The sequence below is a fragment of the Myotis davidii genome, unplaced genomic scaffold (assembly GCF_000327345.1).
Source record: "Myotis davidii unplaced genomic scaffold, ASM32734v1 scaffold1065, whole genome shotgun sequence".
Lineage (NCBI taxonomy): Eukaryota > Metazoa > Chordata > Mammalia > Chiroptera > Vespertilionidae > Myotis > Myotis davidii.
This window is the reverse complement of record NW_006297281.1, coordinates 391,033-416,731: the sequence shown is the minus strand read 5'-3', so window position 1 is coordinate 416,731 and position 25,699 is coordinate 391,033. Positions and strand designations below refer to the sequence as shown.

Here is a 25,699-nt window from a genome sequence, read left to right as displayed (position 1 = left end):
CGAATTTCATGCATCGGGCCTCTAGTCTAAATAATAAAAGCTCAGTATGCAAACCGACCGAATGGCCGAACAATGGAACAACTGTCCGGATGACCTTCCAGATGAAGCCAGGGCTGTGAGGGCCAAGGCAGCCAGGGTTCGATGCCATTTTTTAATTGGATTGTTTGTCTTCCTTTTGTTAAGTTGTATGAGTTCCCTATATATTTTTTATATTAATCCTTTATCAGATGTATCATTGCCAAATATGTTCTCCCATACAGTAGGCTCTCTTTTCATTTTGTTGGTGGTTTCTTTTGCTGTGCAGAAGTTTATTTTGATGTAGTCCCGTTTGTTTATTCTTTTTCTTAGTTTCCTTTGCCCTAGGAATATATCTGTAAACATATTGCTACAAGAGATGTCTGAGATTTTGCTGCCTATGGTTTCTTGTAGGATTTTTATGGTTTCACAACTTACATTTAAGCCTTTTATCCATTTTGAGTTTAATCTTGTGTATGGTGTAAGTTGGTGGTCTAGTTTTTTGTTTTGTTTGTTTGTTTTGCACGTATCTGTCCTATTTTCCCAACACCATTTATCAGAGACCCTTTTGACTCCATTGTATGCTGTTGCCTCCTTTGTCAAATATTAATTGAGTGTAACGACTTGGGTCAATTTCTGGGTTCTCTGTTCTGTTCCACTGACCTATATGCCTGGTTTTCTGCCAGTACTAGGCTGTTTTGATTATGGTGGCTCTGTAGTGCCATGGTTCTCAACCTGTGGGTCGCGACCCCTTTGGCAGTTGAACGACCCTTTCACAGGGGTCGCCCAAGACCATCCTGCATATCAGATATTTACATTAAGATTCATAACAGTAGCAACATAGTTATGAAGTAGCAACGAAAATAATTTTATGGTTGGGTCACAATATGAGGAACTGTATTTAAAGGGCCAGAAGGTTGAGAACCACTGCTGTAGTATAACTTGAAATCTGGTATTGTGATTCCTCCAACTTTCTTTTTCTTTCTCAAAATTGCTGCAGCTATTAGGGGTCTTTTTTGATTCCATATAAATTTTGGAGTATTTGTTCAAGCTCTGTGAACTATTGCCATTGGTATTTTAATAGGGATTGCATTGAATCTGTAGACTGCCTTGGGTAGTATGGACATTTTAATAATATGGCTGTGTTTCTATTTCTTCTTACACCATTCTCTTTAGCATTTGTTGCAATTCTGGGTTGGTGATGATAAACTCCTTTAGCCTTTTTTTTTTTTTTTGTGGTCTGGGAATGTCTTTATTTCATCTTCAATTTTAACTGATGGCCTTGCTGAATAGAGTAGTTTTGGATTCTGGCCTTAAGTGTTACTGTTGAGAAATCAGCTGACTGTCTAATGGGAACTCCCTCCTGTTACTTTCTGTCTCTCTGTTGCTGCCTTTACTTTTTTTTTTTTTTTTTTTTTTTTTTGTCTTTAATGTTTGCCATTTTAATGATGTGTGTAGCTGTGGGTCTCTTTGGGTTCATCTTGATTGAGACTCTCTTTGCCTCCTAAACTTGTGTGACTTTTTCCTTCACCAAGTCAGGGAAGTTTTGTGTCATTATTTCTCTGTTCCTCACATTCTTCTCCTTTTCATACCCCTATGATGCAAATGTTGTTACGTTTCATGTTGTCCGAAAGTTCCCTTAAGCTATCCTGCTTTTTAACTTATTTTTCTGTTTGATCTCTAATTGGGTGTTTATTTCTACCTTGTTTTCCAAGTCACTGATTCAATCCTCTGCTTCATCCAATTCACCTTTAGTTCTCTCCTGTGTATTCCTAATGTCAGATATAGTATTCTTCATTTCTGACTATTTCTTGTTTGTGGTTTCATTTTCCTTTTTCATGCTTTTTTGGTTCCTACTGAGTTCCTTGAAATTCTAAGTTCCTTAAGTGTCTTTTATAACCATTACTTTGAACTGTGTTTGATAAGTTCACCTCCATTTCATTTAATTCTTTTCTTTTTTGGAGATTCCTCCTTTTTCATTTGGTGGTTTATTTTTGTCTCCCAATTTTAGCTATCTCTTTGTGTTTGTTTCTATCTATCAGAGCTACTATGCCTCCCAGCCTTCATGGGATGGCCTTATGTAGAAAGTGCCCTGTTGGACCCAGTGGTGCAGTCTCTTTGATTTCCAGAGCTGGATAGTCTAGCAGTGTCCCCCTCGTATGTGTTATTTGGGCTCTCTTATTGTAATTTGGTCTCGTTTGTTGATTTTCTGTTTGTGGGTGGAATTTCCTCCAACTTGGAGTAAGGCTCAACCCTAGCTACAGATGTTATACAGGTGGTGAGAGAACAAAGCAAGACCAAATAGAAAACAACTCAAAAAACAAAACAAACAACAAGAAAGGCTAAAAAATAAAATAAGAAGAGAGCTAAAGTAAAAATAAAAGGAATACTAAAAGACATGAGAGCAAAGAATTAGAGGGTGTTAAAAACAAAAAAAAAAGAACCAAAAGAGGATGTGGAAGCAAAGAAGGAAAAGAATTTAGTCCAGTATGAAAGTAATTTGGTGGACTAAGAATTAAAAAGAAAGGAAAACACAAATAAATTAAATAATTATTATTTTAAAAATAATGAATATACTAAAATTTAGAATAGGAAAAGAAGAAAAGTTAAAAATAACAATATAAAAAACGAACAGAGAAAGAGGAACAAACAATAAAAGGAAAGAAACAAGAGATATGAAAGAAAAAAGAAGAGAAAGAAAAAAAATACCCTTGGAGCTGCTGTGTGTGGAGCATACTGGATTTTGCTCTGATATTGTTGAATCTCGCCACTTGGTGTGTTGATCCTGGGCCACCCAGGAATTTCTCTGGTACAGACAGATGTGAGTCATGGTCTCTGCTTGGTCCTTGGCAACCTGACTGAAGCCTGATAGGCAGACCACGTAGTCCATCAATGGGAACGCCATCGCCAGAGGCTGGGTCTGGCTGGGGTCTCACACTTGAATACCCCTGTTCTGAGTTATCTCTTCCCCCCCATGGAACTGTACTCTGCGGGGCTACCATGGTCTTGGCCAGGATAGTTTGAGCAGACTTGTGCTGGGTATAGTGCCTGTAGATAGTAGGAGCGTGGGCAGCCACTTCCTCTCCTTCAGTGCCTCAGTTCTGCCTGGCTTGCTGGCATGGCACCCCCTGGCTGCCATCTCAAGCAGGGTGGGATAAAAGCAAAATCAATGACAACAAAAAAATTGATTAAAAAGGAGTCAGCCTTTTTGGCACTCCAAACTTCCAGCACTGCCCAGGTTCCAATCAAATATCTGAGTCTCCTGCACTACCAGAGTCAGCTACAGCACACACATTTGCGGCCCATAGTCTGGTCACTGCAGGGCGGATAGGAAGCAGCCGTTCTGCAGGTCGCTTTAGGTGGGCAGGGCTGACCCTCCTTCCTGGGTCCTACTGTCTCGTCCCCATCCTGCTCCCTGCCAAGAGGTCCTCCAGGAAATAAAGGGTCCTCAGACTCAATGCTGGGTCTGTCCTCCAGCCCTTCTACTGGCCCTGAGTTCTGCTGCATGGCCTAGATCAGTGTGAACTTCCCAGGTGGGAGGATTGGTTCCTCTCCACCACAGGCACTCCTGGCTCACCCACAGATCCACAGCCTTTTCAGTCTCCATCCATCCCATGGTTCTAGCAGTACCCTGACCTGGGAAGTTAAGTCTCCTCCCTGGCTAACAGTGCATTTTCCACCCCTCACTTCTGGTGGTAGGGTTGCAGGGCTTGTGGTGCTTACGGCATTACTCTGAGCTGAGGCAGAGGCGCTTCAAGGCCACTATTTTCTTGTTGATTATTTTGTCTGAATGATCTCTCTGTTGAAGTCAGTAAAGTGTGACAGTCCCCTACTATTATTGTATTACTGTCAATCTTTCCCTTTATGTCTGTCAATATTGTCTTTTTATAATTGGGAACTACTAAGTAGAATGCATATATGTTTACAAGAGTTAAATCCTTGTTGACCTATTTATAATTATTAAATGCCTTTCTCATCTCGTTACAACTTTTGTTTTAAATTCTATTTTGTCTGATATAAATATTGCTACCCCAACTTTTTTTATTTGTTTTCATTTGCATAAAGTATCTTTTTTTATCCTTTTTACTTTTAGTGTGTTTTGTGTGGGGTTTTTTTTTAGCTGAAGTGGGTCTCTTGTAGGTAAGCATATGCACAGGTTTGGGTTTTTTTTAGTCCATTTAGCTACTGTGTGTCTTTTTTGGAGCATTTTTTAAAGTAATTTGGTAGGTATATCATTTTATCAGTTGTTTTCTGATTGTTAAACTACAAAAACAATCAGAAAACAGCTGATCTGTGGTCCTTTCCTGCTCTCTTGAGTTAAAGAAGTATGTTGATGATTTTCTATAGTGTTGTGTTTGGAATCCTTTCTCTTTATTTTGCATACATCTCTTGTAGATATTTGGTTTGTGGTTAACCATATACCTAGTTATAGTTATAGCATTCTATTTCAATTTGATTATCACTTAATTCTGAACACATTCTATAATCACTACAATTTTTACAACCCCCATGTTTGTTTTGTCATTACTTTTTTCTTCTTTTGCATGTGTGTTTGTGTGCATCCCTAATTTATTGTTGTAATTCCTACTTTGTCTTTTAACCTTTGTACCAGCTTGCTTGATCCACAGTTTTAACTGTTGGCCTCTTTTTTTTTTAATTTTTATTGATTGGGGGAGAGATAGAAACATCAATGATGATGAGAATCATTGATTTGCTGCCTCCTGCATGTCCGACACTGGGGATTGAGCCCACAACCCAGGCATTTGCCCTGACCGGGAATTGAACCTGGGACCCTTTAGTCCACAGGCCAGTGCTCTATCCACTGAGCCAAACCAGCCAGGGCTGGTCTTTTATCTTAAAGAAGTCCCTTTAATATTTCTTGTAATACTGGTATTGTGTGGTGAGCTCCTTTAGCCTGTCTTATCTGGGATACTGTGCTCCTTCAATTCTAAATGATATCCTGTTGGTTGGAGTAATCTTGTAGTAGGCTTTGGTCTTCCATCACATTGATTTGTTTTGTGTCAATCCTTTTTTGCCTGCCGAATTCCTGTTAAGATATCAGCTGATAGTCTTATGGTAGGGGCGGGGCTCCCTTGTACATAACTGACTGCTTTTCTCTTGCTGTGTTTAAGATTTTCTCCGTTTTTAGCCTTTAGCATTTTAATTATGATATGTCTTGATGTGGGCCTCTTTGGGTTTATCTTGTTTGAAACTCTGCACTTCCTGGACTTGTATGTATATCTCTTTTCTAGATTAGTGAAGATTTCCATTATTTCTTCAAACAGGTTTCCAATCCATTTTTTTCCTGTATTCTCCTTCTGGAACTCTTTTGGTGTGAATATTGGTGGCCTTAATGTTGTCCCAGAAATCCCTTAAGCTATCCTCATTTTTTAAAATTCTTTTTTCCTTTTTTGCTACACTGATTGGGTGTTTTTTGCTACATTGTCTTCCATATCACTGGTTCAGTCCTCTGCTTTAACCTGATGTTGATTCCCTCCAGTGTATTCTTCTGCAGTTACTGTATTCTTCAGTTCTGATTGGTTCTTGTTTCAGTTTTCCATTTTCCTTTTTATGTTTCTGTATCTATGCTGAAGTTTTCCCTGAGTTCACTTGTTCTTCTCTCAAGTTCATTGCAAATTGTTATAACCAGTGTTTTGAACTCTGCATCTGGTAGGTTGCTTATCGTCATTTCATTTAGTTCTTCTGGAGTTTTGCCCTGCTCTTTTATTTAGGACATGTTTGTCTCCTCATTTGACTGACCTCTGTGTATCGCTGTGTATTAGGTAGAAAAGCTATGTCTCCTGGTCTTGACAGAGTGGCCTTATGTAGAAAGTGTCCTCGCAGCACAGTTCTGCAGTCTTTCTGGTCACCTGAGCTGGTTGCTCCAGGGGTTTCCCCTGTGTGGGTTGGGTGTGCCTTCCTGTTGTAGTTGCTGCTACACCACCACCATTTATTGGTGTTGACCATCTCTGGCTGGCTGACTGTGAGGGCTGGGTGTGACTGCAGCAGACAAGTTACTAACCCCACAGATTGGCTTGTTGCTTTAGCAGAACCGTGGTGCCAGGGCTGGCTCTTGGGGTGCACCTTTTGTGGACTGGTTAGGTGGCACTCTGGTGTGGTCTGAAGCCGTCTACCAGGTTTGTTGGGGCTGGAACTTTGGGGAGGGATTCTGGTGCGGGCCAAGTTGAGCCACCACTAGGCTCGATGACTCTTGTTAGGAGCTGTAACGTGACCTGCGGTTGTGGTTGGTTGGTTGTGCTGGGCTTGAAGGTGCTTGGGAGAGTCTATACTGCAAACTGAGGCTGCCTGCCTCTTGTGCCTATCTTGTGGCCTTTTAATTGGAACTACATTACAGGCCAAGTCTGGCCTCTACTTATCCCAGGCTTGGGCCACCTGATGGGAGTTAGAATGTAAGTTGAGGCCGATTTCTCCTGTTACTGGGCTTGGGGACGTTTGGGAAGAGCTACAATGCACACCAAGGTCCCAGCTGCTGCTTGTTTGGGGTTTACGGAGCTTTGGGAAAGTCTGCAGTGCAAGCCTAGGACAGCCATCACTTGTGTGAGGTTTGAAGGTTTGGGGGAAAGTCTGCAGTGCAAGCCAAAGCGGGCTGCTTATGTAGAGGGGCCCTCTGAAGAGGCACGGGCCTGGCGAGCAAGTTGGGTGGGGTCTTAGGGAATGATCAGGACGAGGGAACAATGTTAGTTTATGGAAAGAGTTGGTGCCCACATATGCAGAACTGGTTGGGTGGGAGGAGAGATGAACCGAGGAACAGTGGTGCCTGCCAGTGCTTCCATCCCTGGTGTGAGTTGTCCTGACCCCTGCCGCTCCAGCCTTTACTCTGAAGTCAAATTCAGTCCTTCCCGGTATGTTTCTGCAACTGTTCTGAGTTGCAGCCCCTTCACTAGCTTAAAGAGTATATGAGTTTGTGAGTGAATCTGTGCATGGTCCCTTTAAGAGCAATGCCTAGTGTCTAGCGGCCCTTTGTCTTTGAACACAATCCCAGCTGGTTTGCACAACCCGATATTACAGGGACTCCTCTTCCTGCCACTGGATGCGCTGGTCATGGGGGTCCAGTGTGGGGCTGTGACTCCTCGCACCTCCACAGCTGACATATCCCTCCCGTTGCATAATTGCCACACTGTGGGGGTGGGACCTGCCCGGTCCAAGCATATGCCCTCCTGTGTCTTCATGTAGCTGCCTCTAGATCGTTAGTGATGCCAGTTCTGTTGAGCTACACTTGAAGTGGTTCTCAATGGTTGTTCTATAATTTAGTTCTAATTTTGGTGTGATCTTGGGAGGAGACACGTTCCGAGTTGACCTACTCTGCCAACTTGACCGTCGGCCGTTTGTTTTCTTTTTTTCTGTTTGCTAGTTCATTGGGTGATTTCCACTTCAGTGTCTTTCACCTCACAGACTAATTTTTTTTTCATCAACTAATCTGCTCTTGATTCCCTCTAGTGTTTTTTTCATTTCAGTTACTGTTCAATTCTAATTGGTTTTATTTTATATTTTCTCTTTGCTGATGTTTTCACTTGAGTTAATCTATTATTCTGAGTTTGGTGGGTATCCTTAATCAGTGTTTTTTTAAGTCTTTAGTAGTTTTTTCCCATTTCATTTACTTCTAATTCTGGTCTTTTGTTTAGAACCTATTTTTTGTCTTACTTTGGTTCTTTCTCTTTGTTTCTATGAGTTAGGCAAAACAGCAGCCTCTCCCAGTCTTAAAGGCATGGGTTTGTGTCTTTCGCGGGGCAGCTGGCTCTGGAGTGTGCATGTGCTGTCGGGCAGGCATGTCAAACTCAAAGGCTAACATGGGACAAATAAGCAAGGTTTAAGTTTATATGGGCCATAAAAAAACAAAAGCTTCAATTTTCATAGAAACGTGGGTTTATTTCAATAGTGACATAATAGAACATTTTAATAAAAATTAATATTTTTTCTTGAACATTAACTTACCAAACACTGAATAACTGCAGAAATTAATAAGCATAGCGCAAATAAACCTACTTTCCTTGTCCTCCAAAAGCAAAATATTTCCTGTTGCGCACACCAAACAAGTCAGTCCAAGACTAATGACATGGCAATCAGCTGCTAGTTAGTGTAGACCTAGTATTAGTGGAGAGAACTGGTGTGCCTGTGCATAAGGCGTGTAAGGGAAATAGTAATCAGTCATTAGTGAACGTTGTAGTTAATAATTATAACAGGATGCTGTAAAAATTAAGTCATGAAATTTTTATTAAAATGTTTCTTACATACCTTTATACTGGCTGGGCCAGAAAAATATTCATTGTGCGCCACATGCAGCCCGCGGGCCGCGAGTTTGACATGCTTGCTCTACAGAGAGCAAGGCTCAAGCTGCACCAGGGTTGCCTTGGCCAGGTAGTTGGAGTTACATCTGGAACTCCCCACAGCTCAAGGGGCGTCCCAGAGGCAAGCCACACACACACTCCTCAGACATACTAGGCACCCTGCTCAAGAGCGTTGGGGAGTCCCAGAGGCGAGCCACACGGGCTGGGTGTTTGCCACAAGGAGGCCCAGGGGTCCACACCAGGACTGCCTGGGCAGGCTGGTTGGAGCCGTAGCGGGCATGGTCTGTGCAAGTCCCAGGGGCTAGCCATAGAGTGGGAACTACAGCGCGAGCGAGTGTGAGCCACGGGAAGTTACAGGGGCAAACAGTGCTGGGGTCACCTTGTCAGGCCAGCTGGAAGCACGGCAGCTGAGGCAGGCCACTGGGAGACCTGTGGACAAGCCAAGGAGACGTGGGTCTGACGGTCTTGGCCCACCTTGCTAGACTGCCTGGGTCATGGTCCTGCCATGTATTTCTTAATCCGTACTAATAGGCATCTTGCACACAATAGGTCCAAATTCACTCTCTTGCACTCTCCTTCCTGCCCCACCTCAGTCAATATCAGCTTGACCTTCCACATGTTTAAGGCAAAAATCAGTCATCCTTGACATTTCCCCCCACATTTTCCACATCCAGCACCTACATTCCTATTGGTGCCGCCATCTATAACTATAGTATGTCCCACATGGTCCCACTTGCACTGCTACTACTGTTTACCTCTCACAGTAGCCTCTCAACTGGTGTCTCCACTTCCATTCTTGTCCCTGTAGTCTGTTTTCAGAGTGGCAGCTAGAGGAACCTGGTCAAAACAGTGTCTCTCTCCTGGGAAATAGTGATTTCTCATTTCACCCAGAGTAAAATACTGGGTCTTAAAATGGCCAGGGACTCTGTAAGATCTGGCTCCCCATTTCTTTTCTGGTTTCATTTCCTGCAACCCTGCTTACTTGTTCGTGGCACAGTGGTCTCCTCACCCACTCCCCAGACATACCAGGCACCCTGTCACCTCCTCTGTACTCAGTCTCCTCCACCTCTGTGTTGGCCTCGCTGCCTGAAATGCTCTGCTCCAGGTAATTCCCATCACTGCCTTGGGTCGTCACCCAGATGTTACTTTCTTGTGACCATCATATCTAACTGCATTTCAACTCTGTATTCTTGATCATTCCCTTCCTTCCTCCCCCCCCTTTCCACTTTCCTTCCTCCCTCACTGAGGACATGTTTTCATTGATTTTTAAAGAGAGGAAGGGAGAGAAACATTGATCAGTTGCCTCTTGTATGCACCCCGACTGGGGATTGAACCTGCAACCTAGGAATGTGCACCAACAGGGAATCAAACCTGCAGCTTTCTGTTGTATGGGACAATGCTCCAACCGAGTACCCAGCAGGGTTACTGTTTCATTCCATAGTACCATCTAACATACACTTAACATTCTATTGTCAGTCTACTCCCCCTAGATTGAGAGCAGAGATTTTTGAGTTATGTTTATTGCTGTATTTCTAGTGTATGAAATAATGCTTGGTACATAGAAGCTAGTCAGTAAACACTTATAGAATTTTTGTTGTATTATAAAAGGAATTTTAATTTTGCTCTTCAGGTTTATCTCTAACAAGTATTTAGTGAAACGGCAGAGCAGAGACTATGATGTGGAGTGGGGCTATGCCTTTGATGTGCATTTGAATGCTTTTTATCCTCTCCTAGTCATTCTACATTTCATCCAACTGTTTTTCATCAATCGTAAGTAGCAGTTACCTCTCAAAATATTTTTTAAATGTCTTCATAGTGTGCAATGAAAAGAGAGTCATTGTCTGTATCTCTTTGGCAGATGTCATCCTAACAGACACATTTATTGGATATTTGGTTGGAAATACCTTCTGGTTGATTGCTATTGGCTATTACATCTATATAACCTTCCTGGGATACAGTGGTAAGTAACTAATTTTTTTGGTTGACTAAAATAACAGAGAGAGAGGTAAGTTGTAACAGTAATACAATTAGCTTACTTTTATGGAGCCTTTGTAGGCACTGTCTCAAGAACTTTATATGAATTATGTCATTTAATCCTCCTAATTATATAATACTACAGGCCCGATGCACAGTATTTGTGCAAGGCGCTCAGCCCTCACAGCCACGGTTTGTCCTGAAGGTCGTCCGGAGGACAACCGGTCTTATTAGCATATTATGCTTTTATTATTATAGATAGGTTTACTTAGCCCCATTTTTCAAATGAGGAAACAAAGCAGAGAGAGATTAAGTTAACATGTCCATGGTCACACGTCTCAAAAGTGGCATAGTTGGTATGTAACAAATTCTGTCATTTCAAGGAACCACGTTAAAGCATATTGGTTATCTCCACGTTAACCTACAGGAACCCACAACCAGTTTCCTTTTTCTCCAGGCTTTCAGATTTGAGTTACCAATGGTAGGTTAGAGAGGAAAAGGTTGATCAGATGAATGGGCATATGAACTTGAGTGCCTCGTTTTCCATTTTTATAACAACTACTAGAGGCCCAATGCATGAAATTCATGGAAGAGTAGGCCTTCGCAATTGCGGCAGCTGCCTTGATCCCTCCCTCACAGCAAGGCGGCTGCCTCGATCCCGGGGCTGTATTACCAGCTTCATTCATAAGGTTGTTCGGTTGTTCGGTTTGATTAGCATGTTATGCTTTTATTAGTATAGATTATTATAGATATGATCTGTAGATGATTCCAGAAAATCAGGCCCAACTTCTGACCTGAGGATATGTTTGCAAATATTGTTAAATCCTGCTATCAGTTCATTTTTCTTAATATGAGAAAATATTTATGTTGGCTTTCCTTTAAGACATGATCTCCATTAAATAGAACCAAATACCTCAAATTGTAATACCTTGTTTGAGGTTCTCGGGAATCCTTTCTCCAGTTCAGGGGAGAGGCCCTGTGATATGTCATATTGTGATTGGCATGCTGCAGCATTGTGGCTTCTCTAAGTGGATTTAAAAATATATACATACACATTTTTTTCAGAGAGGACGGGAGAGGCTGAGAGAAACATCAGTGATGAGAGAGAATCATTGATTGGCTGCCTCCTGAACATTCCACTCTGGAGATTGAGTCGCAACTGGGCATGTGCCCTGACCAGGAATAGAACCATGACCTCGTGGTTCATAGGTTGCCGCTCAACCAGAGCCATGCCGGCCAGGCTCTCAGTGGATTTTTTATCACTTTCTCCCTATAGTTTAGAACAGCTTCTTTGAGTATAGGTCAGTTACAATTTGGGGCTTCCTGTATGACGTATTTAGGTAAGAATGCATGGGGTAGGAAGGGCAGAAACAAACATGGATTTGGGCACAGATTTGATTGAGTTTCAGCTCTTTGGGATGCTAGTGGAGACCTCACCTTCTACACTGGAAAATAAAATAGCTGGACATTGTTTTTCCTATTATATTATCTGTCTCTGGTACTTAAAGATCAGTGGTTCGCAACCTTCCTAATGCCGCGACCCTTTAATACAGTTCATGTTGTGGTGACCCCCAATTTCATTGTTACAAATTGAACATAAAGCATAGTGATTAATCACAGAAACAATGTAATTATATATGTTTTCCAATGGTCTTAGGTGACCCCTGTGAAAGGGTCGTTGACACCCAAAGGGGTCGTGACCCACAGGTTGAGAACCACTGTTTAAGATGGACTCTTAGAGGTTTCGGAAGCTGTCACGGATTTAAACTCACCACCAGTTTCATTAATATTTGTGATGTTTATCCTGCATTCTCAATCTGTCTTTGTCCTGGACTTGCTTCTCTCTCAGCCTTTGTGCTAAAATAATCTCCCTTCTGGGTTTCTTTCCAGCGTGAGGAAGGAGGCAGCACAGAACACAGCAAGATCTAGGATGGTTCTGGCTACATAACCTCATGTTACTGACTGAAATAGTGTTCCTCTTTGGCCCATGTTGTTAAGAGCTGTCTTTCAGGATGTTTATTAGTCACATTTCCTTATTTAAAAAGTGAATTTGGATTTCTTTCTTTTCCAGCACTGCCATTTTTGAAAAATACAGTAATTCTTCTTTATCCATTTGCTCCTCTCGTTCTGCTGTACGGGCTGTCACTAGCACTAGGATGGAACTTCACCCACGCACTATGTTCTTTCTACAAGTACAGAGTGAAGTGAAAAAGTGAGACTGTTACCTCTTAACTGTGTCAACAGTATTGGTGATTTCTTATGAAACTTGTAAATAAACTCTTATTGTAGATATCCTGAAGGTGTAAAGTTTGTGAATTTGAGGAAATATATGTTAACACTATTGTTATACATTCCTTAAAACGAATTAAATGTACATTTCTATAATAAATATTTTTAAACTAAAGCGTGTTTTCTTCTAATATTTGCACACAAAATCACATACAAAGTACGAAAAGCATGAGGAAATTAGGCAGAACTTTTCAATGTGAATCCTTTTTGAAAGAGGTTCTTTTTGAAGACCATAATCATATGCTCCCCTGCCCCCCACTGTACAAGGTACTTACTCAGCCTCCATTTACTACTGGGCTGTATTTTATTTATTTTTTTAAAATATATTTTTATTGATTTTTTTACAGAGAGGAAGGGAGAGGGATAGAGAGAAACATCGGTGGAAGAGAAATATCGATCAGCTGCCTCCTGCACACTCCCTACTGGGTATGTGCCCACAACCAAGGTACATGCTGCCCTTGACCGGAGTTGAACCTGGGACCCTTCAGTCCGCAGGCCTACGCTCCATCCACTGAGCCAAACCAGTCAGGGCTGTATTTTAAACACTTATGTAGGGTGGGGCATGTGATCTTAGTCTAACCTTCAGGCCCTAAATATCTTTAAGAGCATTTTCTCTGCTAAAAATCACACTTCTTAGAGTGCGGAGGCCCGTGATGGTTGCTCTTAATTTGGGAGCTGAGTAGAGCACATAATGTATGAGTATCTGCATCACACTGAGAACCACTGTCTCAACACCAAGGTTTTTTTGCAAGATTTCCTAAAACCCACATAGAGGATCCACTGCTGTTTTCTAATTGAAAATAATTCAAATATATTATTATATCAGTGTTAAAACCAGTAAAATTTGCTTCATGAAATCTATTATTTTATTAGAGGAAATCTTGAATTCAGCATGGATTTTTAAATGTCTTTATTTCAAATACACATGAACAGTGTGACACAAACAGGGATGAAAGGCACAGTCAACAGGACCAGTTATTAAGTTATAGCAGCAAATTTGAAAATAATCTTCCTTTGAAAATTTAACAGGTACCCAAAATATTACTACAGGTGTTACCCATTCAACCAGTAACGACCTTGTAAGGAATATGTACAATACATTAAGGAGAAAAAAAGTGAGTACAACTTGGGAAACGAATTCCTCAGGCAGCTTCTCCAAGGGTACGTCCAGAAACTTCCCCGGATACGCACACCACCTCTCCTGCAGTGTTCTCAACGAGAAAACACTTCAGGTTCTCATTCCATAAATGAAGCATGATGATTGTGAATCAGCTGACTTCTAAATCTCCTTAGAAAACACTACTGTCTATACTTAATGAAGAGTATCAAATCTGCTGGCAGTGCATCTTACAGTACTGGCGATATCACCATTTTTAAGGCTCAGAAAATGTATCCAAAAGATGTTTTCAGCAAACACTGAGCATTGCAAATAAATCATGAAATGCTACTCACACTTGAGTACCGAACCTGATTCCAGGATAGTTTGCTAGCTACTAAACCAAGGAAGTGCTGGCAGCAAGGGGCACATGCAGTAGCTTCCCTAACATCTGAGGACTCCCCACAACGAACAGACCTGATTTTAGCACAGACTTTACACTTTTACTGCAACAGTGACAACACTGGGAATAACAGCACGAAGTACAGTCCATTCAACACAGTTTATTGTCTTGAATGGTGTCTTCTAAATTCTGAACTCAAGTGCACTGGGGAGTGCCAGGTGGTTCTTGCCCGAGCCTTTGAAAGTGACTTAGTGCCCACACTGGTGAGGGGACTATTTCCAGTGAGAAGGGCTTATATATAGATATTGATGATATGGACATAGTAACAAATCCTCTTTTTAAAAAAAATACACTGTGGTAATAGTCTTGTCAGTATTGTATATCCACATGCATTAAAGAAAGCATACTAGTTATGGCATATATCTGCTAAGATTAATTAAAATTTACAACAAACTTTTACACTATTAATACCGCTACATAGTTTGGAAAAGTTTTCTATAAAAGAAAGATGTGATATGTAGTTCCCTCAAAACATAAGATACGTTTATGACCCCAATTTCTGACCTCTGACAGTGTTAGCGCCTCATTTTTTTCCCTTTAGTTTTATTTTACTTACATCAAGGGTAAGTATAGCATTATACTAAAACTAAGCACAATTAATGGACAAACCAAAATAAAAAACTTGACAAGCAATTAATAGCTTGGAAGCAGAGATATTTTGGAAAATATCTGCCAAGTACAAAAATTTGGTTGGCACTATAGGATTTGATCTGTGCTTAGACAATAAGTTTTGGTTTTTAAAAAAAGTGCTCCAGTACAAAGTAGATTGATCATATGGTCTCTACATAAAGGCAGAAGGATCTTTCCTCCTAATTTAGTATCTTATTTAAAATACCACTGTTCGTACACTGACAGGCTCAGAGCAGACTAAATCGGCATAAGGTAATACTTTTTCTAGGAGAAAGATTCCTTATACACTGTTGGATTCCTTCTACTCCTAGCAGTTCCTTTAGAACAGTGGTTCTCAACCTTCCTAATGCCACAACCTTTAAATACAGTTCCTCATGTTGTGTGTGACCCAACCATAAAATTATTTTCGTTGCTACTTCATAACTGTGATTTTGCTACTGTTATGAATCATAATGTAAATATCTGATATGCAGGATGTATTTAGGCGACCCCTGTGAAAGGGTCGTTCGACCCACAGGTTGAGAACCACTGCTTTAGACGCACTAAGATGCTACAAGTTTTTGTCGTCAAATTTCCAATGAAGACAGATCTCTGGCATAGAAATCCCAGATGAAGCCCAGGTGTAGGATTTCCTAGTAAGATTTTACTCATGCATTTGCCGAAAATACCACCATACTAGAGGGAATCTGTACAAAGATTTCCCCTCTTCACCTTTTCAATACCGTATTCATCATTCATTGCTACATAACACATCACAGAAGTCCAGGCAGCTGGACTGAGTGCTCTGCTCGGTCTCAGGCTGGAATCAAGGTGTCTAAGGCAGAGAGAACCGCCTGCCCACCTGGTCGGGTGTGGGCTGTTCGGTGCCCGGGGCCACGCAGGCCCCTTTGCCGGGGCTGTCAGCTGAGGCCTCTCAGCTTAAGGCCATCTGCATCTCTCCTTATGTGGCTTCCATCTTAAACCAGCAAATGCTGCCTCCTCCTGTTTTGAAACTCTAACTTCTGCTATTAGCCTGAGAAAACTGCTTAAAGGGCTCACATGATAAATAATGTGATTAATAATGACACCTGATTACTTAGTGGTGCAACCATTGCTTTGAAAAGCCATACCTTTGTTCAAAGACACCGCCAATGGTTGAGTTAATATACATGTACTTGTCTGTAATAGACGTGTCTGTGTGCTAAATAACCCACTGCATTCACTTCTGCCAAAGCTCTGATCTCACGGCTTCACACCATTGCTCTTTTTGTCTACAGAGTACGGTAGAGGGCATGCTGTAAAGAACACTGAGAAGTAGGTCAAAGAACACAGAAATCTTGGCTCTTAGAATGCTAGAAATAGGTCCTCGACCCCTTCTTATCCAAAATAATCATTTGCACTGTGATATATTCTGCATGTCTACTTTTAACCTAATTAACAAAACTCATTATTCTGGTTTCTACGATATTCCTATTAGGGAGCTCAACACAGTGCTGGCAACAGAAGCTTCTGCAGTGAAGGAAATGTTCGGGGCCTGTGCTGCCCACCTCGTGGCCACCTGCCACAGGTGGCTATGGAGCATGTCCCTGTAGCTAGAGTAAGGGGGGAGCCGAATGGTTGTTGACTTAAAGAACCACCACAGTTCTAGTAGCCACTATGTGGGACAGCACAGCTCCAGAGTGTGACCAGTTCGGTGAAACACACACCAGGTGCCAAGTCCATGCCTTCTTGATGTCGGTGCTCTCACCATCTGATGCCCCCCACTCACTCAAAGTGGTTCAGTGTCCTCGCAAGGTCAGTAATTGACTGTCCGTTCCAGGGCTCTTCGCCTGATTTGTCCCAACCCGTCGCTCATTAACACAACTCTTCGGACTCCTGCCATCATTTCCTGCTCGAGGAAAGCATGGCTGCTTCTGCCTGTCTAGTGTAGAGCTCAGGGAAGGAGAGAGCAACTAAAAATGAGACAGGCCCAGCAGGCCCGGCTTAGCGGTTAAGCGTTGACCTATGAACCAGGTGGTCACGGTTCAATTCTGGTCAGGGCACACGCCTGGGTTGTGCGCTCGATCCCCAGTGTGGAGCATGCAGGAGGCAGCCGATCAATCATTCTCTCATCATTGTTGTTTCTCCCTCCCTCCCTCTCCCTTCCTCTGAAATCAATAAATACATATTTGAAATAAAAATAAAAATGAGACCACTAGGAGCACCGGCACAGGTAAGAAGTACGAGTTTCAGGTTTGCCCTCAGGAGCTTGAATTTGGTCAGAGAAAACATGCACACACATATGCACTCCCCATAAACAATCCAAAACTCCAGAGCTGAGTGTACATAAATGTGTGGCAAGGATAGCAGGTGAAGGGACTTGAGAAAGAAGGGGCTGAAACAGCTGGCCCCTCATCCAGACACTGCCTGCGCACCTGCCCCCTGCCAGGCACTGCTGTCGGCACTACTGTTGGCACTGGAGACCGATTCATGGGGAGGGTGCACCAGAGAGGCCGTGAAAGATGGACAGGATTTGTCTGGGGGTACTCTAAGGAGCAGGAGGGGTGAGCTAATCCTGGAGGAAAGTGAGCAGGAAAAGAACCCATCTGAAGGCTGACGCCCTGAAGGGCAGGGGCGACAATAACTGTCCCCTTGGGGTCTTCAGAGGCTTCTTCCCTGCAATCAGATGGCTTCTTAGGCGGCAGGGGAAGAGGGACTTCTAAACTTACCTCTAGATTTCCACCTCCTGATAATCTGTTAGAGCAGTAATTATGTTAAGCTAGTGCCAAATTTTATAATGAAACAGTATTTTCAAATGAAATCTGCCTATAGAAAATCAATAGTAAAATTTTTTAAATGAAAAAGTAGAAGTCACAAAAAATTTTTAACTGTAGTTTGATATAGAAGTCATGGGCAACATGACTTTTTAATAGAGAAAAGTAACTAAACATTATTCCAATACGGAGCAATGGAAACTACTCTACCAGTGCTCCCCAGCCTTCACCACTTCAGAACTGCGCAGCTCACTGGGGGCCAGGCGCGCTCCTGCAGGCCCCAAGCCCGCCGCCCAAGCCCGCCAGTGACTCCTGAAAGCTCAGGATCCATCCCCAACAGCTGCCACCTACTGGTTGGGAACTGATGTTGATAATTCAGAAAATGTTAAAAGTAAAATACCTTTGTAAAGATCACTGCTTGCTAAAGCTAGTAATATTTTTGTTATAGTATATTTCAGAATTTGGAACTGCATGTTTATGAACAATATGCTTTAGATATGAATTTACTTATAAGTTCTAATACAATAGGAAACATCATTTTGGAAAAACATACAACTGCTACAATACCTTTCATCAAAAACCAATATCACAATTTTGTTTTTCTTTAATATTAAACCAGTTATGACACACAATAGCATTATCTAGAAAACATTTTGTCAAAACTCATGAGTGCAGATATATAAGGATCAACAAGAAAAGAGATACTGCATCTAACTCACAGAATAAAGACAAAATCAAAAAGAGTTCATCTTACACATCAGAGGAAATATAATGAGCTAATAAATCCATGGTAATTTGGGTTGAAGGCATCATCCCTGTACATTAAAATTTATCAGACTGATTTTTTGTGTGGCTATACACCATACACAATATAGTAAAATAAGCCTCAAAAAGGACATTGGTTTAAAAATCTTGGCTTTAAGGAATGACAAACTTTGAAAATATTTTGCTCAAGATCAGCAATTACAGTAGTCCCCTCCTTATCCATAGGGGATATGTTCCAAGACCCCCAGTGGATGTCTGAAACCACGGCTAGTACCAAACCCTATATACACTATGTTTTTTCCTGTACATACGTACCTATGATAACATTTATCAATCAGGCACAGGAGGAGGTTGAAAATAACTAATAAAAGAACAACTTTAACAACATACTGTAAGGAAAGTTACGTGAATGTGGTCCAACTCAGCATCTTATTGTACTGTACTCACCCTCCTTCTTGTGAGGCAGGATGATTCAATGCCAGCGTGGCGGCATGAAGTGAGGCGCAGAAGCTGGACAAAGGGTAATCCACGTCCGAGGTGGGCCGGAGGGGGCTGGCGTGAGGCTTCATCACACCACTCAGAACGGCGCACATTTCACACTTATGAATTGCTTATTTCTGGAACTTTTCATTTAATATTTTTGGACCACAGTTGACTAAGGGTAACTGAAACCATGGAAAGCCAAACTGCAGGTAACATAGGGCGGGGGGCTACTGTCAAAAAGCACTTCTGTTAGGAAATCAATCTAGAATCACTCGGAAATGGCAGTGAATTTGAAAAATGGCATTAACTTATGTTTGCTTTTCCAAAGGAAAATACAGAAAACTTAAAAAAGCAAGGTAATTGGTTTTCAAAAAAAGTATTGATTCAAAAATTTACTGCACAAAAATATGTACTTCTTAAGTGTTTCTAATAAATTAACTCCATAACATTTTATGTATATTTATATATTTATATATAATCCCTGATAATCTATAAAAGAGGGTCTATAATAGTAAAATAAATGAATCTCAAAAGTACCCCCTTCATAAAATTTAACATTTTTTCTCAAATTTAAGGAATGTAACAATATGTACAACTCTTATGTATTAGTATAATACCTAAGTAGTACAAGTCATATTAACAGGCTGTCGTAGCTGTAAAATGTTTGAGTCAAGTTAAAACTGGAGGACAGCTTAGGTTTGAATGAATATATTATCCGTGGGAGAGTCACTTGCCGAGTGGAAATGACAACCATCTACAGTAGATTCACAAGAGGTAGTGTTCAAGTAAAAAAAAAGTACATGGTTCACTATCTTTAATCAACAAACATACAGAAAAAATGTATTGGTCTCTTAGGAGATGATCAGTTGGTGACTTTTTTAATATGAATCTGAAATACAAAATTGTGAAGAGTACAATGAGGCAATTAATTTTCATTTCCAAAAAGGTCTTAAATATGAAATCAAAATGTTAAAAAAAAATGTAGGCTAAGCTATTGCACTGATGTACTGCCTTACCTCATTGAGAATGGCCCAAACAGCAGAATTCTGAATAACTGAAAGTCGAAAGGCTGCAATGGGGTTTAGGCTAGGATCCACCATTCCTTCTGCAACACCGTTCTCAAATTTCCCTTCAAAATAAAAATCAACACTTGTTGGGGAGGCTGATACAGGCACTCGTCACATTTCACTGATGTGAAGCAGGAAAGAAAACACCACAAGATTTCTAGTGGAGTCTTCACACAGGGCACGGGTGCACTTTTTCCTTCTTCCTATTTTTATTCAACTTTAAAATTTTTCATGACGTAGAAGCAATCCATCTGAAGAGGCAGAGCTATAAATTTTCTTATTGTAAATTAAAAACAAAACAAAAATATATTTTGGCATCAACAGTGTTTTAACACACAGGTTTTTAGCAAAATGTGACTTACTCAAACCTCACCAAAACAGACTACCATCCCTCGGTCTAACCACTTTGAGAGTTAAGGCAATAACAACCAATTTCAATGCTTCAAATAGACATGCATACAGTGGCTGGCCTTGAGCAGGGGCTCAATCTATGTGTATTCTTCCCAAGGTCACATCTAAAAGGCATTAAGAAGTGATACCTTGTCCAGAAATTACAATATGAAACCATTATAGATGATAGGCTGGAAAAGCTCTCCCACAAGGATAAGGACCAAGAAATTCTATGAAGTTATTTGTACTCCATTTCTCTTGCTGTGAGGAATAATATTCTTTTTAAAACAAAGCCAAAAAATGCTATTGAAAAGTGGCAGGAAATGGTTTGTTCTGAGCCACATTTCTCTAAGCCAGAGATTGGCAAAATTTTTCTATAAAGGCAGGCAGTCAATATTTTGGCCAAGAGGGAAACTGAGGATACCATGTAGGTACATATATGGAAAGAAAACAAGTATCCACAAAATGTTTATTGATGAAATTCAAGATGTAACAACGGAGTGCGATTTTCTTTTCTAATCCAGGTGTACCAAGGAGACTATAATTCGTTTTTGGGTGATAACATTTCAATTAACTAGAATTCAAAGTCAGTATTCCTGATCATTAAAAATCGATTGCAAGGGGTCATATGTTAATATGGATCGGTAAAATTTTATATACTTCATCCTGAATATTTCCTTTCACAACAGCCAAATACTGACATTAATCCACAAGCACATGATTTTAATGGAGCACATATCACTTGGAAAGTATGTATGAGCCCTGACCGGTTTGGCTCAGCGGATGGAGCATCAGCCTGCGGACTCAAGGGTCCCAGGTTCGATTCCGGTCAAGGGCATGTATCTTGGTTGGGGGCATCCCAGGGGGCGTGCAAGAGGCAGCTGATCGATGTTTCTCTCTCATCGATGTTTCTAACTCTCTATCCCCTCCCGTCCTCTCTGTAAACAATCAATAAAATATGTTTTTAAAAAAAGGAAGTATGAAATTCTACTACATTCTTCTTTTATATTTGCCTTATATCATTACTTTCAATGAAAGTGACGTATGGAAGTTCCTCAAGTAGCCTGCTATTACCTGTACTTCAAATGATGTTGTCGTCAGTGACTTGACTACAATATAAGTTTTGCATATAAGCACTGGTTTGTCTTGTAGTTTACAGGTGGATTCATTAAGAAATATCAAACCTGCAGCAAAAATTAACTTTCAAAGAGGTAACAGTGGTGGAGGCAGTTCTCTCATGGAAAAGTCTTGATTATAGGTATAACCCCTGCCGTGCCCCCGGAACTGCTGTGGTGGGGCACGGGATGCTCAGTTCGTTTGACAAAAATGCAAAGAGCTGATGATGGCGAAGTCCCTGAGAGTGAGTAAGTGTGATTAAGTGTGATTTAAGTAACTCACAGTTGGTAAATGTGTTTTACTTGCTTGCCTAACATGTGAGCCACTTTGAAATTCACTTTGGATACAGCCTCATTTGAATGTTTTATTTTGGGGAAGAAATTCTGCTGTGATGAAATATTCCATTTTACTTTGTAATTTTCTGGCCATTGCTTTCCTGTGAGCTGGGGATAGTGTCGTGAGGGCTTGGAATGGAGATGTATCCTTCAGCACAGCTACTGCGTCACTACGTAATGACCACACTGCCTCCGAACTCTGTGAAATAATCCGCAGCCCACTGCGCTAAAAAGCACGCAGAGCCGTCTTTTGTGCTGACGTGGTGGTAGGCGCTGGAGTCACTTCCCAATGTCACACCACAGTGGTGTGTGTGGCACTCGCAACACTCACGTTAGAAACCACCATTGCCACTGCAGGGCGCCAGGCAGCCCGGCCTGCTGCTCAGACTGGCAGCACAGACCACACAGGTGCAAGTACAGTGAGCGCGGCTGTTCCAACAGGACCTCGTTTATGGGCGGGAATTTGAACTTTTCCAAGTTTTACAAAATGATCACCTTTTTGTTCTTTTAACCATTTAAAAATGAAAATAAACAAAGAAGAATTTTAAAAACATTCTTAGCTCACGGTCCGTTCAAACACAGGCCAGAGGCCGGCGCTGACCCCTGGGCTGCGGTGAGCTGAACCCTGTGGTGTTATATTTCGCATCTGCTCCAGAGTCTTCCAATGAGTTCCCAGTGAGACAAGATATAATCAAACCGAAAACCATACCAGATAAGGCTTGTATTCACTTGTATGAGAAATATTAAGCTGTATGCTTCCAGATTAATGGTTTTATTAAAAATTAATACCTTTATTTTATAAAAGTATGTCCATACTGGGGGCTGGACTGGGATAGGGCATACAAGGAAGTATTACTGACTAGTAAGTCAGGCAGAATTTAGGGCTGGAAAATACTGTGAAACTTAAAACATTTTAACTAATGTGCTGATACTGTCACCTGATGAGCTCATTTAAGTAGAAAAATAATTATCAAATGATATAACAGGCCTCATTAAAACACTTTCGCCCAGCAATTTTATTCTACAGATATGTTCTCACATGTGCAAAAGCTGCAAACAATCTAGGCCAGCAGCACTAGACTGGCTAAGTAAATGATGATATGCTAACATGAAGGAATACTAGGCACCCAATTAAAAGAATGAAGAATGAAGATAAAGCAGGTGAAGACTTACTGCCATCCCTAAGTATGTATCGTAGAGAAACTCATACATGTGCTCAAGTGCTCAAATCAGCACTGTTTGTAATGGCAAAAAGATGGAAACAAACTTTATGCTAAACAGGAGACGCTATACCGCAGTGAAAATGAATGAGCCTTAGATGCACACGTCCACATGGGTAACTCTCACCTGGTGAGAGAAAACAGTTATAGACTACAGAATGATGCAACCTCTATCAAATTTAAAAACAATAAAAGCACTGCACTGTTTGGGGGTATATTATACACATGCAGTAAAGTGCACATGGAAATGGTAGCCACAGCATTCAGTATAGCAGCTGCCCGAGGGTAGAGGGGAAGAGCAACTGAACTGGAAAAACCTCAGGGTGGATACACAGATATTCATTATATTGTGTTTGCATCTTTTTGTGCATCTGAAATACTTATAATTTTTAAAAAAATGTTCATCTTCCATATGCATATATATTCTGTCCAGTGAAAAAACAAGACGCAGTATAAGGTTGTACAGTATGTATTTGTGCGTGACTGTTTTTTTTGTTTTGTTTTGTTTTTTAAATATATATATTTTATTGATTTTTACAGAGAGGAAAGAGAGAGATAGAGAGCTAGAAACATTGATGAGAGAGAAACATCAATCAGCTGCCTCCTGCACACCCACCACTGGGGATGTGCACGCAACCCAGGTACATGCCCTTGACCGGAATCGAACCTGGGACCTTTCAGTCCGCAGGCCGACACTCTATCCACTGAGCCAAACCAGTTACAGCTGTGCGTGACTGTTTTTAAAGAATATGCTCACATATTTTAATTTATGAATAGGACAAATCATTATAGGAATTGCCTCTGGGAAACACTGGGTAGGTGGGGCCGGAAGAGGGAATGAGACTTAAGTTTACCCTTTTAAATTTGTAACTGTACCATGTGCATGTATTATTTTCACCCAATGGTCCAGTAGGTAAGTGTTAAAAGACAGGAAAGAAAGAGGAAATTACTGCAGTGACTAGAATCCTAAAATCCTGGCATTGCGCGGGACTTCCTGCCGCCCTGACATGGTCTGGTCCTCCCGCCTGGGAAGGCTCTCTGCCTCCTCCTTACTCATCAGTCCAGCATTTCTTTCCGACTGTCCTTCGCTGTCATGCCACCTTCAACCACCAGTTCTGTTTCTGACTTGCCTTCAGGCATAAACTGCTGCACAGCCGGATCCAATAAAATGCAATAAAATGCGTCCCCTTTGTGGGCCAGTCTTCACGGCTTCATCCACCCACGGCTCTTCCCAGCCAGCTCTCCCTGGTTCTGTCGCTCTGGACAGGCTACAGCTGAGCCGGAAAGTAGCTACAGTCTCCCCTCGACTGCTTTCCACCAAATGCCAGTCGCCTCCCACCGTGCCCTCACCCCTGGGCTTCACCAGGCTCCGCTTCACCCAGTCAGAGCTGCAGGCTGTTCTCCCGCCTGCCCTCCCCGGAGAAAGCCCAACCCACCGCGCAGGAACCCGTGGAGGGACTGCAGCCTCCTGCCCTGGAGGAACAGCTGCTCCTCAAGGGGCACAGGCCGTGGGGTAGGGCCCTTCATTTTCTTGGCTTCCCTCTTGGTGCTGGGGCGAGTGAGCCGGGGTGGAGGCAAAGGGGTAAATCTTGCCCTGCGGTGCCTGGGACGGGCTTCTGCCCTACAAGTGAGGGCTGGGGAAGGACAGAAACTGGCGCCTGCCCTTCCTGTGAGATGCTCGCCCCAGAGGGGGCGCTGGGAGCAGGAGGCCAGTGCTCCGGGCTGCACCGCAGGAAGCAGAGCTGCCCACTCTCTGACCGGCAGTGTGGGTAACCGAGCGGTGAGGACTCCTAATGTTCCTACCGAGATTCAGGTTTTCATGAGTAAGTGTTTCTCCGTTTGCTGTATTTTTTTAAAAGTAATTTCACCAGCTGTGGTGGTCCTACAGGGAGAAAGGGCGACGGCCTCCGCACGCCATCCCACTAGAGCAGGCCCCAAGGAGCAGGGCTTCATGCTCAGCTGAGGGCAGTCATGGTCCGTGTGTCGGATGCTGCTTTGTGGCACTGCCCTCGGTTTGGTGATTCCTAAGTTCTCTCTGCTTCTACATACGGACGTGTTGATGTTTGAGGTGCTTTTATTTTCAAATGGCTGCAGAAACACTTAATACAGATGCATCTATTTCCGCTGCCACTTTCATAATCCAGATCACAACATTCTCGAGGTTAAACAGCTGGAGGTAAGAGGGTTAATAAATGTCGTGTATACTCTGTAATTTTATGTTTTTCTAGAGGTGCACTAAGATATAACCCACATATGAAAATAAACTCACCTGTACACCCAAACTGCACAGAAATTCATCGGAATTAGCGCACAAGCCTTGTAGCAAAAACTGAGTGAAACTCACCAAACGTAAAACCGCTCTGGAGAGAGCAGGAGCCACAGACCTTCTGTCGTCACAATCATCTGTTGCCGGTGCCTCACCTTGGGAGACACCCTGAATGCCACCGCCCTTACTGTCCTGTGTGCCCACAACACCAAGTCACCAGCACTCCCTTTGCCCACCGCGAAGACAAGCATTCATTTAAGTAAAAGAACATATACAGCCATCGCCGAGTGGATACCTACCAGGTGACAGGCGTTATGTGAGAGACAGTGCCCCTCCCTCCCCCTGGTGGGCACACGCCTGGGCACTTACACAGCACAGGACACGGTGTGGTGAGAAGAGGGGCAGCTAAACTGGCTAATGAATGATGAGAAAGCATTCACTAGAAGGAGAAATATCAACTGACCACTTCAGGAGGAAATACAGCCAGAAATTAAGCCAAAGGACATACACGCAGAGCCAGTGGACACAGACAACAGTGTGGTGAAGCCCAGA

At 42.1% G+C, this 25,699-nt stretch overlaps 2 protein-coding genes across 8 annotated transcripts in view; one reads left to right on the top strand and one right to left on the bottom strand.

Annotated features, from left to right (window-relative positions):
- The window catches only part of UNC50 (unc-50 homolog (C. elegans)), an 18,984-nt gene extending 6,285 nt beyond the window's left edge, over nucleotides 1–12,699 (top strand). Inside the window, exons 4-6 of one of the 2 annotated variants that reach the window (XM_006773044.2) lie at nucleotides 9,952–10,091; nucleotides 10,180–10,281; nucleotides 12,367–12,699. In XM_006773044.2, coding sequence (XP_006773107.1) covers nucleotides 9,952–10,091; nucleotides 10,180–10,281; nucleotides 12,367–12,503 — 379 coding nt within the window. In that variant the 3' untranslated portion in view covers nucleotides 12,504–12,699. The other variant, XM_006773045.2, reaches the window with a different exon arrangement.
- Nucleotides 8,333–25,699, bottom strand: part of MGAT4A (mannosyl (alpha-1,3-)-glycoprotein beta-1,4-N-acetylglucosaminyltransferase, isozyme A) — a 121,003-nt gene continuing 103,636 nt past the window's right edge. For 3 of the 6 annotated variants that reach the window (XM_015570033.1, XM_006773042.2, XM_015570036.1), the window contains 2 exons: nucleotides 19,770–19,882; nucleotides 18,074–19,642 (listed from right to left, as the gene is read on the bottom strand). In XM_015570033.1, the coding sequence (XP_015425519.1) occupies nucleotides 19,616–19,642; nucleotides 19,770–19,882 (140 nt within the window). In that variant the 3' untranslated portion in view covers nucleotides 18,074–19,615. Of the gene's footprint in view, nucleotides 9,440–18,073; nucleotides 19,643–19,680; nucleotides 19,883–20,070; nucleotides 20,097–25,699 lie in introns of those variants that run through there. The other 3 variants (XM_015570034.1, XM_015570032.1, XM_015570035.1) reach the window with 3 other exon arrangements.